The sequence below is a fragment of the Oculina patagonica genome, chromosome 5 (assembly GCF_052425735.1).
Source record: "Oculina patagonica isolate OP01 chromosome 5, crgOcupat, whole genome shotgun sequence".
Lineage (NCBI taxonomy): Eukaryota > Metazoa > Cnidaria > Anthozoa > Scleractinia > Oculinidae > Oculina > Oculina patagonica.
Genome location: NC_135762.1, coordinates 12,456,765 through 12,468,643, shown reverse-complemented (window position 1 = coordinate 12,468,643; position 11,879 = coordinate 12,456,765). Strand labels below are relative to the sequence as shown.

General features: G+C 39.3%; 2 protein-coding genes across 2 annotated transcripts in view; both read right to left on the bottom strand.

The window, feature by feature from the left end:
- LOC144655561 (uncharacterized) overlaps positions 1-11,879 on the bottom strand; it is a 253,491-nt gene that overhangs the window by 28,904 nt on the left and 212,708 nt on the right. The gene's annotated exons all lie outside the window — the stretch shown is intronic.
- LOC144655501 (kelch-like protein 7) lies at positions 5,799-9,781 on the bottom strand. The gene is made up of 2 exons (XM_078515743.1): positions 6,890-9,781; positions 5,799-6,684 (listed from the first exon to the last, which is right to left on the bottom strand). The coding sequence occupies exon 1, from the start codon at positions 9,720-9,722 to the stop codon at positions 7,992-7,994; it is 1,731 nt and encodes a 576-aa protein (XP_078371869.1). The 5' UTR covers positions 9,723-9,781; the 3' UTR covers positions 5,799-6,684; positions 6,890-7,991.

The following is an 11,879-nucleotide window of genomic DNA, read 5'->3' as shown; positions in this document are numbered from 1 at the left end:
GGGTGTCGCCGCTTGCATTGTGAGGAGAGTTGACACTTTGATCACGAACGACTTCCGTTGATCGACTTGCAGGGGGCGGCGCACGTGTGGGTAATGCATTCTTTGGTGTTGAAAGGGTTACGGAGGAATTTTTAGGAACTTCTCGCGTCACACTTTGGTTGAAACGTGGGCTAAAAGGCGTTTCACTCTTTGGTTCTTCCTTTGGGTTAGGTTCAGGCAGTTCAGGCGAAAGGTCGACGAGCGTTTCCATCGTAGAAAGGCTTGCATCTGACACCGAAGAAGCTTGAGTAACAAGACGCCTAAAGCTTAAAGCTTAAAACCGGGCGGTCAATGTTTAACTATTTCATTAGGCAAGTAAATAACATTTAACTGAGTAACACATGTCTGTGGTTTGTTTTTCCATGCTAAGACAAATTCCTGCTTAGGCTTTTAAATCTTTATTTTGTTCTTAATATTGAATAACATTGGTATTTTTAGATTTTCGTTTTTACCTTAGTATAATGGAAGATTATCTGAATAGCGCTATATTATTATTATTATTATTATTATTATTATTATTATTATTATTATTATTATTATTATTATTATTATTGTTATTTTTACTTTTCCTTGCCATTCACCTTCGAATCTCTCCCCTTCTATTCCTCCTCCCCCCCCCCCCCCCATCCGCTGCAGTCTTTGACTCTACTCGTTCCAGCTGTGACACACTAACCGAGGTTTGCTAAGTTATGAGTTGTAGGTAGTGTGTCAAAATGTCCTTCATCACATTAGCTGCTTTTATTAACATGCCTGGATAAAGCCTGGTTTTCACTAGCGACGCAAGCACAAGCACAAACACAAGCGCAAGCATAAGCGGTTTGTTCCAACTGAAAACGAGCATCGACATAAGCACAAACTGAAAGCACATTAGCATAATAATACGATGTTTTCTAGTTAGAAGTCGACTAAAGGCTCCGTTCTCGACTTCGTTTTCTCGGCAACTATTGCGGCAGAAACTCTCAGGCATCGAGTGTTGTTGTCTCCCCTACTCTTGTGACGAAGAAAGCGAAAGCGATTACGAAAAAAGGATGAAAACGAAACATTTCGCTACTCGTGTCTTAACTTGTACCTTTTTGCTATTGTCTTTAATTCCCTACACTCTTACGAAAAACCTAAGAAAACTTTTATCAAAATCAACCGCGGCCTCAGCCACTTTGTCCCAGTGCTCAGAAGCGCGGGAATCTGAAACGAGTGCTTTAATTGGCTAAACACTGCCAGACGTAAACAACTTTCTTGTGCTTATGCGGCGTTTAAGCCATTTTTTGTGCTTGCGCTTGTGCTTATGCTTGCGTTGAAGCCGTTTTCACGGTGAAATGAGAGCTGTTATGCTTGCTCTTGTGCTTGCGCTTTTGCTTGCGTCGCTAGTGAAAACCAGGCTTAAATGACTGATTAGGTTGAAAACAGGAGCCCATGTTGAAAACGTTTGGTGCGTTTCTAATATTGAATAAGTGAACTAAATCAGTCGAGTGCCATTTCAAATTATCTCCGACCAAAACAAACAAACAATTAAAAGGAATTCGTTAAAAACATAGAAGCGTTAAAGGTTTTTTTTTTTTATTTTAAAAAAATGTATCACACCAAAACAAAACAAAAGGAAAGGAATTTGAAAAATTAGAAAGCTTTTAAGCTTTCAAACACGCGAGTTCCTCAAGTCAAGCCGATTTTTCGATCGAAAAACCTGCCTATGCTGCATTTGCATTTTGGTACGCAGTCACGCAAACACCAGTTCTTGCTTGCGTGATTCATTGCAGGTAATTTCTCCATTGCGGTTCCGACGGAAACTCAAAACCGTTGAATGAAAAACAAAAAACACTGTTTTTTGAATTTTTTTTTAATGTTTTTTTGCTAAAAAAGAACTAGCGTAGCAACCAGAAAATTACAATATTGGCACCTGGTCGAATAAAACGAGTCACATAAATGTTTTTACACTAGAGACGAGTTACCCGTCTGGACGAGCTTCGGCAAAAATTTTGTTGCTCGTCTGGTTATGCGTCGGTCTCTAGTATAAAGACGGGCACAAGACGCGTTACCCGTCTATACGAGCTACTTTTCGAAATGCGTCTTGAAAGACGGATACCGAAAGGAAGCTCGTCTAGACGCGTAACTCGTCTTGTGCCCGCCTTTATACTAGAGACGCATAACCAGACGAGTAACAAAATTTTGGCCGAAGCTCATCCAGACGGGTAACGCGTCTCTAGTATAAAAACGGCCAATCAAGAAAAAAAATATTCAAAACACAATTTCAAAAGAAAATGCATTAGATCACGCGTATCAGATAACACCACACGGTGTGCCTTAAATCTAATAGATGCTGTTCGTTTTCAAAACCCTAAAAAAGAATAAAACGAGTCACTCAAACATCAAGAATGACAGAAAATTTTCAAAACAAAATTACAAAAGAAAATATTTTGCGTATAAGATAATAGATGCTGTTCGTTTTAAAATCCTAACCATCCCAACTAAATGTAAAAAAAAAAAAACGATTCAAGATAAGGCCAAGAAACATTTGAATGGCATTACAATTTTGAATACTTAAAAGCCGTGAAACTTGCATGCCGTGATAAAATTGAATTTTAATTCAATTTTAAAAATATCCGCGTCAAAGGGCAAGTTTTCATTTTACCGTCAATTATTTCACTCGATGGCTAAAACCGATCCTTTAAAAATTCTATTCTAGTGTAGAAATAATTATATTATTACTTTACTTTCCATTTTGTTTTCTGGGCTCTTAGAAAGTGTGCGAGTAAAGTTTTTACATCAAGAACCAAAACAAGACGCCTTAAGCTTAAAGCTTAAAACCGGGCGGTTAGTGTTTAACTATTTGATTAGGCAAGTGCAGCAAAAACTTTTAAAATACCATTTAATTGAGAAGCACACAAGTCTGTGGTTTGTTTGTCCATGCTTGAACAAATTCCTGCTTAGGCTTCCAATTTTTTGTTAATAAAAAATAATCTCTGTATTTTTAGATTTTAGTTTTTACCTAAGGATAATGGAAGATTAGATTATTAACATTATCATACACTTAACAAAGTGCAGACTACTCATAAAATTTTGAACAGCTGTTCTGATAAGAAAACCATGAAAAAAGGACAAAGGTTGCGCGATACAATCAAGCATGGATTTTTATTCAACACCCCCCCCCCCCTCCCCAACCTCTCCCCCCCATTTCCTCTTTTCTTAGCCATTAACCTTCGAATATCTCCCCTCCTACTCCGTCCTCCCCCATTCCTGCAGCTTTTGACTTTACTCCCTCCCATCACTCATTCTACTCTTCGGTGATGGCGCCAGCCGAGAAGCAGTTTGGGGGCGAGTAGCTGTGACACACAAGTCTGAGGTTTGCATAAGTTATGCAGTTTCCGTGAGTTGTAATATGTCAAAATGTCCTTCATTACATTAGCTGCTTTTATCAACATGCCTAGATAAATAACTGATTATTACGTTTTGTGTATTTCTAATCTTGAATAAATGAACCCAAACCAGTTCGTTAAATACTAAGAAGCGTTTAAGGTTTATTTCAGTAAAAAAAAAAAATGTATCACAAACAATAAAGGGAATAATAAAAAATTAGAAAGTTTTTTAGCTTTTAAAAATGCAAGCTCTTCAAGTCAAGCTGATTCTTCGATCGAAAAACCTGCCTATGTGCTGCATTTTGGGAAGCAGTCACGCAAACACCAGTTCTTGCTTGCGTGATTCATTACAGGTAATTTCTCTCTCGCCGTTCGGTTCCGACTGAAACTCAAAACCCTTGAATGAAAAACCAAAAAATATATTGATTTCTCGAAAAAAAGAGCGGAGTAACCAGAAAACTACAGTATTGGCTCCTGCTCAAATAAAACGAGTCACATAAATAAAATTGAATAAAAATAAAACGAGTTACATAAATATCAAGAATAACAGAAAAACCTCAAAACACAATTAAAAAAGAAAATAAAAAGATTAAAAAAGGGCATGCATTAGATCACGCGTCACGTAGATAACATATGCTGTTAAAAATTCCAACTAAATGTGAAAAAAGAAAAAAAAAGATTCAAGATGAGGTCTAGAAGCATTTTAATGGCATTAAAAATTTAAATTTAAAGCCGTAAAATTAGCCAAAACGCAAGTTTTTTTGCCGTCTATTATTTTACTCGATGGCTTTACCGATCCAAATTCCATTCTAGTTTTTAGAAATTATTATATTACTAATTTACATTTACATTTTTGTTTTTCTAAGCTCTTGAAAAGTGTGCGAGTAAAGGTTTTACTTCAATAACCAAAACAAAGTTATTTTGTTGTGCAAACATTCAATTCGTCTGTGACACACGACTTGGTCGAATGAATATGGACAAAATGGACACAATTCTTGCTAAATAGAAAACATCTTCAAAGTAGAGTCTGGCCCAAAAATGCTTTGTCGAGCTTTGGCTACCAGCCGTTTTTAAAAGCAGAAGCTTGCTGCAAAAACATTGCGTGACTGACGTAAAAAAAAGCTTTGTCAAAACAATCACCGGTTTCGCACTCTTGTTCTCGCTTGAGTCGAACGCTTGAATATAAACACAAAAATATACATTTCACGCTTAACAGAAATCAGGGTATCGGGCAAAATTTTAAATAAAAGAGTAATCTTAGCTCCTGCTGAGTAAATGTAAGAAGTGCGGGATTTGAATCCTGGCCAAGAAAGCGGCCAAGCAAACTACTACGACAAACACGGTAAATCAAAAACATCACACGGTACCTCAATCTATAAATAGATGTTGTTCGTTTCAAAAGCCTAAAAACCCAACAAAAACGAACAAATGAAAGAAACATGAACAAAGGTTTCAAACGGAATTTTTATTCAAGATGGGGTCAAGAAACATTTTGAAAGGCTTAAAGATTTAAATTTCAAAACCGTGAAATTTTGCATGCTGTGGTAGAATTTAATTACATGTAATTTCCCGCACCAAGATTTAATTTTGCAGACCATTTTTTTTACTTGCTCACTTTACGGATTTTTTTCAAAAATTCCATCATAGTTCGTAGAAGTACTATACATTACCATTTTTTTCTGAAGTCTTGGGAAGTGTGTAAGAAAACACTGAAGTAAAGCTTTTTTATCAAGAACTCAAGTGCTCAACTGTGCGCGGATGAAAATGGACATAATTAATTCGGAAAGTATCTTCAAAGTATTCTGGCTAAAAATGTTCTGGCTACCAGCCGTTTTTTTTAAGCAGTTTAATATGCGTAAAGCTTGCTTCAAAAACATTGCGTGACTGACATAGCGGTTCGGCAGTACTCCTTTGAGTAAAACGCTTGAATAAAATAAAAAACATATACCATTGTTACTTATTTTCGCGGGACTTAATTTTCGCGATTTTCGCGATTTTCAAAGAATCGCGAAATTAAAGACCCGCGAAAATTAATTCTAAACGATTTCTATTGTATTTTTTATGCTAATTACGTATTTTTGGCCAAATCGCGAAAATTAAGTCTCGCGAAATATTCCTGTCGCATTTTCGCGAAATTAAGTACCCGCGAAAATAAGTAACAATAAGGTATTTCACGCTTAACAGAAATCAAGGTTTAAGATAGAATTTTAAATAGAAGAGTGATTTAATAGCTCCTGCCGAGTAAATATCAAAAGTGCGTGTTTTGAATCCTGGCCAAGGAAGCGGCCGAGCGGGTCTGGAACGATTTACCGACAAGACTACTACTACGACGAAAAAATTCCGGGCGATTTATGACCGGGCCCAGTCTCCGCCCGGTTAATTAGATACTCATTGAGGAGATCTCTGTTGTCGATTACATCCACGGGCAAAACATCTTTTCGATCTTCATCGCTGATAACAGACTCGCTTTCTTCAATCTTCGTAATAGCGTCCATTTCAGCTTTAGCTAGAGCTAACTTCTTCGTAAGTTGGAACTTGCGAAGCTCGTCCTCTTGTCTTTTTAATGCCACCGTTCTCTCTACTTCGGCGTCAACAAACAACAACTCTGTTTTTAATTTCGCGACCTTCGCAGCGGAGTCCACTTTCCTTTCCAATGTTGATGATTTTGACGCTCTCGAATCGTTCGATGATCTACGACTGGAACGAGATGATTTCGTTGCAGTTGATTTCGTGCTTTCCCTTTCTTGTCTAAGCTCGGTAACCCTGGAATTTACTCTTTTTAACGCGTCCGAGTGCTCGCGTTCCCATGTCTCGTATTTCTCTTGTACCACGCGCTTTGTTTCGTAATCATCTTCGAGTGCATCGTCAAGACGTTCGTGCGCTTCGGACAAGATTTCCATTTTTGTCTCTAGAAGATTTCGTTCACTTATAAGAGGCGTAATTTCGTTCGAGTCGGTAAGGAGGTTTTCGATCTTGTTTAATTGTTTTCGCCACGCTCTTTGTGCGGCTGTCCATTGATCTTTCATTAGCTCAATGTGGAATTCCCTCCCCTTTATAGCTGTCCTTTTTCTGAATCTACTTTCTTCATAATTATCTTCACTGTCTACCATCGTGAATGTGTCGAGATCCTGAACTTAAATCGATACAATCTTGTATTTGTTTATCCAAAGAGTTTTTACTGTAAAGGATGCCGTTCTTTCTTTCAATAGACTGAGGCCGGAGAAAGCCATTAACTGAGAAACCAAGTCTGTTCTGTCTTTCTTTCTTACTTTGTTTATTTCTTGGAATCACGTAAAAACTGAAAATATAATTATAACGAAACCTAATTTAAAATACAATTCAAATACAATACGATTCTTTACGTACATTACAGTTCCTTGCGTACATTATTACATAATTCTTTGTGTAACACATCCTAACACGAAACTAATGCTATTCGGATCATAAGAAAGAAATTACTCGATTCAATATTACTTATAAATTACAAATAGGCGTAATCATACCTCTTTCTCCGATTCTGTCCTTGAACAATGCAATAAAGGCTTCTATCTTAATCACTCTGATCTCTCTTACTTGACGCGACGGGATAAACTGATTGTTACATAATTCGAACTGCTCTTTAAATCACGAGACGCCTTGATCACGAGACGGAAAATAACATAACTATTTGCTAATCATTAACACTTAGCCTGACTTGACAGAATCATGTGATCATAGGGTTCAAGCCTTAATTGTGAGTGTGATATTTGGTAAAAGTACATGGTGTCAGTCCTTAATGTCTATTAAGGTCTGCAGGAGGTCACAGTAGTTGTATTCAATGTCTCCAAGTCCAAGACTAGTTTTTTTTTTAATGCAATTACAATGTACCATAATTCCCTGTGGGTGTATCTCAAACAGGAAAGTTATTTGAGAGGTGATCACACAAGTGAAACTTCCTAATTTGTGCACCCTTTGTTACTTTATTACATACTTCTGGCATGGAGCAGTTTTCAATTGAGTGTCATAAAACAAAAAGCAAAGTAATTAGCTGTAATTTATCTGGTCAATCACAAAGGACACAGACAATCCAGTGAACCAATCAAAACGCAAAGCAAATACCTTAGGCTATATTGTGCCAAGCTGGCACGAACCGCGGGAAAACGTGCACAGGTGAGACACAATTGGTTTTGCTTTTAGTTCTGGTTGGCTGAGAGACTGGCTCAAGATTTTTTAAGCAATCACTAAGTGTAGCAATTCAAAACTAATAAAAGCAAATGCAAATTACTTTCGACACTCAAGTGAAAACCGCTCTAATCAAATTGTATTGGATTTCTTTCCATGCCTATAATTATCTGAATTATGGCCATTTTTTTTTATAAAAAAAGATGAGGAAATGAATTGATCAACTGAAATATTAAACTTCATCTTTCTTTGAACTGATTGCTGCATGTATATTTAAGAAAAATGAATGAATAAGCAAAAGTGTTTTAAGAACTTTGAAAATTTGGATGATTACAACAAGATTACATCCTGAAGGTTAATCTTCTTTTTCTTCTTATCATAGAGACTTATCTTTGGAATTATATAATAAAAACAGTGAATGTAAATATCTCACACATCAAATGTTTATGAAAGCACTACACATCTATCCAAAACCACTCTTGGAATCCTTAAACTTGAAATTTTCATTCTTTCAAGTCTAGCCAGAGCAGGATTACTGCAAGCTGTCCACTCACTTGTAACTGTATCAAAAACTTGTAACACCAGATTTCCTCTGCTTTCACCTTCTTTGAACTCTCCAGACACGTATATTTTCCCTTTAAACCTTACAGCACTGGTAAAACCTTGCAGAGCAACCATGCTGGTAATAGCACTCCATGTGTTGGTAGCTGGATCGTACATTTCGCACGCCTTTGAAGCTGGTGCTCCACCGCTTAGACCTCCAAACACAAACACTTTCTGATTGACAGCTGCACCACCAGCTCCAAATCGACTTTCTAGAGTTGATGCAATCGTGCTCCAAGCTTTTGCTATTGGATCAAATCTTTCAGCAACTCTAAAATTGGTACCTGAGCTACCTCCAATAGCATACAAGTGACTTTCATCAGCCACTGCACATAAACTTGATCTAGGGGCACTTAGAGGGGGCATCCCTTGCCACAGGTTTGTATCAGGATTGTATCTCTGCACAGTGTTTAGCCGGTTGTGGTTTTCCTGATCTACTCCACCAATGACATACAGTAACCCACGAAATGTCACAACAGCACAAAACTTGATTTTTTGCGTAAAAGATTCCAGAGGTGACCAAGTGTTCACTGATGGATCATACCGTTCTGCAGGGCAACCATCACTGTTTCCCCCGACGAAAAATAACCTTTCATGACATGAACTGATGGCATTATTTTCAAAGCACCTGGTGGACAGCATATCTGCCAACTTGTACCACTTGTTCTGGGAAGGTATGTAACACAATGTACTCTTAGCTGTTCCACATGCAACAATGGCATCTTCGTGGATCAGGCAATTCCTTGGTGACTGTGCAAAATAGCAGTCTTTTTGTCCCCTGGACAACATTTTCATCGCATCTAATGCTAAATTAGAGCACTCTGAATCGTCCTTAACATAAGGATTCAGAAGAATAACGCTTAACAGAAAGTCACGGTGCACATAAAGACAGCGAATGTGACGAAACAGGTTGCAAAAGTCTTGTTTCTGACTCTTATTTCTGTCCATCCACTTCAAGAGAATTTCGAAAACTTCTTCCTCTCCTTTTACGATGATTCTATCGTTTGCAATCCACTCCTCGATTTGTTTGCTGCTCAAATTCAGGAAGTCTTCATTTTCAGCTACTGCAACAAAGTTTGCCAGAATGAAATCACTCGCACCTTTCTGAAGCTCTTCACACCGATACTTGACGGCAAAATAGTAAGCCGCGACACAGTTAGAAACAGACAGTGTTTGAAGTATCACGTTACTACTCAAAGACTTCAGACTTGGGATGAGAAAAAAGTCGGCTACAGCCAGCAAATCAAATGCATTGTGTTCATTGATATCAACATGTCCTGTGTACAGATACTCCAACACTTCTTCCATCACAGCTTTGCTCGTCTCTTCCAATCGGATCACTCCTTCTTTCTTTTCTTTCATGTCGCTGTTAAGAGCGTTGTAAAAGAACGGACTTGCTGCACATAACACGATTCTGTGAGCTTTTAAACGAGCTTGATCGTCACCGGAGCCAACTTCTAGAATCACATCACAGAAATGGTCGTTTCTTCGCTGAGCAGCAAGGCGCTTCATCATTTCCACGCAAAATTTATGTTCGTCAGTCTCTGTAATTGGTTCAAGAATGGAATCCATGAGCAGGCTGATCAGTTCACTTAAGAAAATTAAAAAAAAAACGTACTATCTAAGCTCCAACTTCGATCGAACGAATATATGTGCGAGTCGCGTGACGTTCAATCTCAACCGCTGCCCGAGGAGACCGTGGACTCTGGTTAAGGAATTGCGTGACTTTTAAAATGGCGTGATAGGGCTTCCGCCGTACAGCAATCCCCGCGCGTGGTTTAGACCGGGTCTTGAACGAGATAGTCTTCAAATGGTAAGCAATTCGGTGGAGTGAGGGCAAACATAACTGGATTGAAATTCAAAAGTCGTACTTATGCACTTATCATTGGCTTCCCCGGGGATCAACCCCAGGGACACCCCGGCCCGGGAAAACCCTGGGAACGTGCAGTTTTGAAAACAATAACTTTGTCCCCGGGGTAGGGACGTTGTTTTGCTGTTGAAACAAATGCGACACTGGCAAGCGATACATATCACTTTCAAAATCCCGGATAAGCTTCAAGATGAGCGACCTTCCCGCCATATTTGTTATTTTTGTATGTACATGACGTTTTCTGAAGGTCTGTAGTGATTTCTGTACGAAGATGCCGTTGTTCAAAGCCTGTGACGTTTAATGATAGAAGAAAGTGAAAATCCCTCATTGTTGAATCACTGCGGTTCTGTTGGGTTTGTTGTTAAATGTGAGCTAATCTTCATAAGTTGTCAGGATCACTTGCCTTTGCTAGCCTGCGAGCAGGCTCTCTATCGGGGGCAACGTGAATATTGAACCCTTCGAGCGCCGAAGGCGCGATCCCGCGAGTGCCGAAGGCGCGAGTCGGCGAGCGAAGCGAGCCCGCGACCAAAATTGAGAGCCTGCACGCACGCCATTGAATTTTAAATCCGGCGCGTTCGTCCACGAACGCAGCACTCTGATTGGTCAAAAATGACAGGCTCAATTAATGTGAGAAAAACCAGAGTCGCGTTGCCTCCGAATAGAGAGCCTGCTCGCAGGCTATTCTCAACCACCATGAACTTGATGACCCTACACCAATATCTATTCATTTCAACCAACCCGGCCATTCCATAAACGACGTTCACCTCATCCCGCTTCTGACTCGTCCCCAGTCGTCTCTTGTGCGAAAATTGCAAGACGCGAAGGATGATTCCATGATTCCCTCCGTGTTGAGCAGTCGACTCAAGACCGACTCAAAAGACGACTGGGGACGAGTCAGAGGAAGGCTCGTGAAGCCCAAAATTAACAAGGCAAAAACTTTACATCCTCTGGGAATTAACAGACGTGACGAAACACGTCATTGACACTTGTTAGAACCAATCATTGTTTAGTATTTTATTTTAAATTTTTCTATTTGTAACGGTCCTTTTATTTTTCTCATCATTTTTTTTTTCTCCGCCCAGCCCCTGAGGAAGGTTTGTTTTGCAAACCGAAATATACAGGCGCGTAGGAGGGGGGGGGGGGGGTTCGAGGGGTTCGAACGAACCCCCTTTGGAGGTCAATGATAGAGGACTGAAAACTCAAACTGTTGATTTTCAGCTTTTAGCAAATAGTGGGGGAATGGAAAACAAACTTGAGTGTTGCAGCTTTTAAAGAAAACGCTAAAAGTATCGGGAAAGTATTAAATTGTTAGGAGAATGGGCTCTCCTCACTGGCTCTCAATTTCGGGGGACCCAGGTGATACGTCCATATTTAGTGCATATTGACGCTTCTTTTAGTACATTGACGGTAGAGCCGGGGGGTGGATAGCCTCCCACGCAGTCGTTCTTAGGGGCGATCGTGTTGATCGCCCCTAAGAAGGACTGCGTGGGAGGCTAGGGGGTGGGGCTTAAGCATTAACCCTAAGATGTAGTGTACTAAGCCGGTATGTATGTATGAATGTATCAAGTTAACAAAATGCCGGAAATTTTGTTGTTATGACTAAAAATACCTGTTATTTTGAACTCCATCGAGTTTGAAATATTGACGTGCACAATGCTGAAAATAGCATTTCCGGGCCTCTACATTTGATATGATTCTGGAAGGACATGCCCCCAGACCCCCATAGAGGCTCGCGCCTTCGGCGCTCGTATTTAATAACCCCCAAATAAATATTCCTGTCAATACGAACACCCTTCCAAAAACCTCAGCTACGCGCCTGTATAGGCAAAGTTTTTTCTATATATTCTATTTTTTTCTTT

Coding starts and splice junctions, on each gene's coding strand:
- LOC144655501 (XM_078515743.1), bottom strand. CDS start 9,722: ATGGATTCCATTCTTGAACCAATTACAGAGACTGACGAACATAAATTT.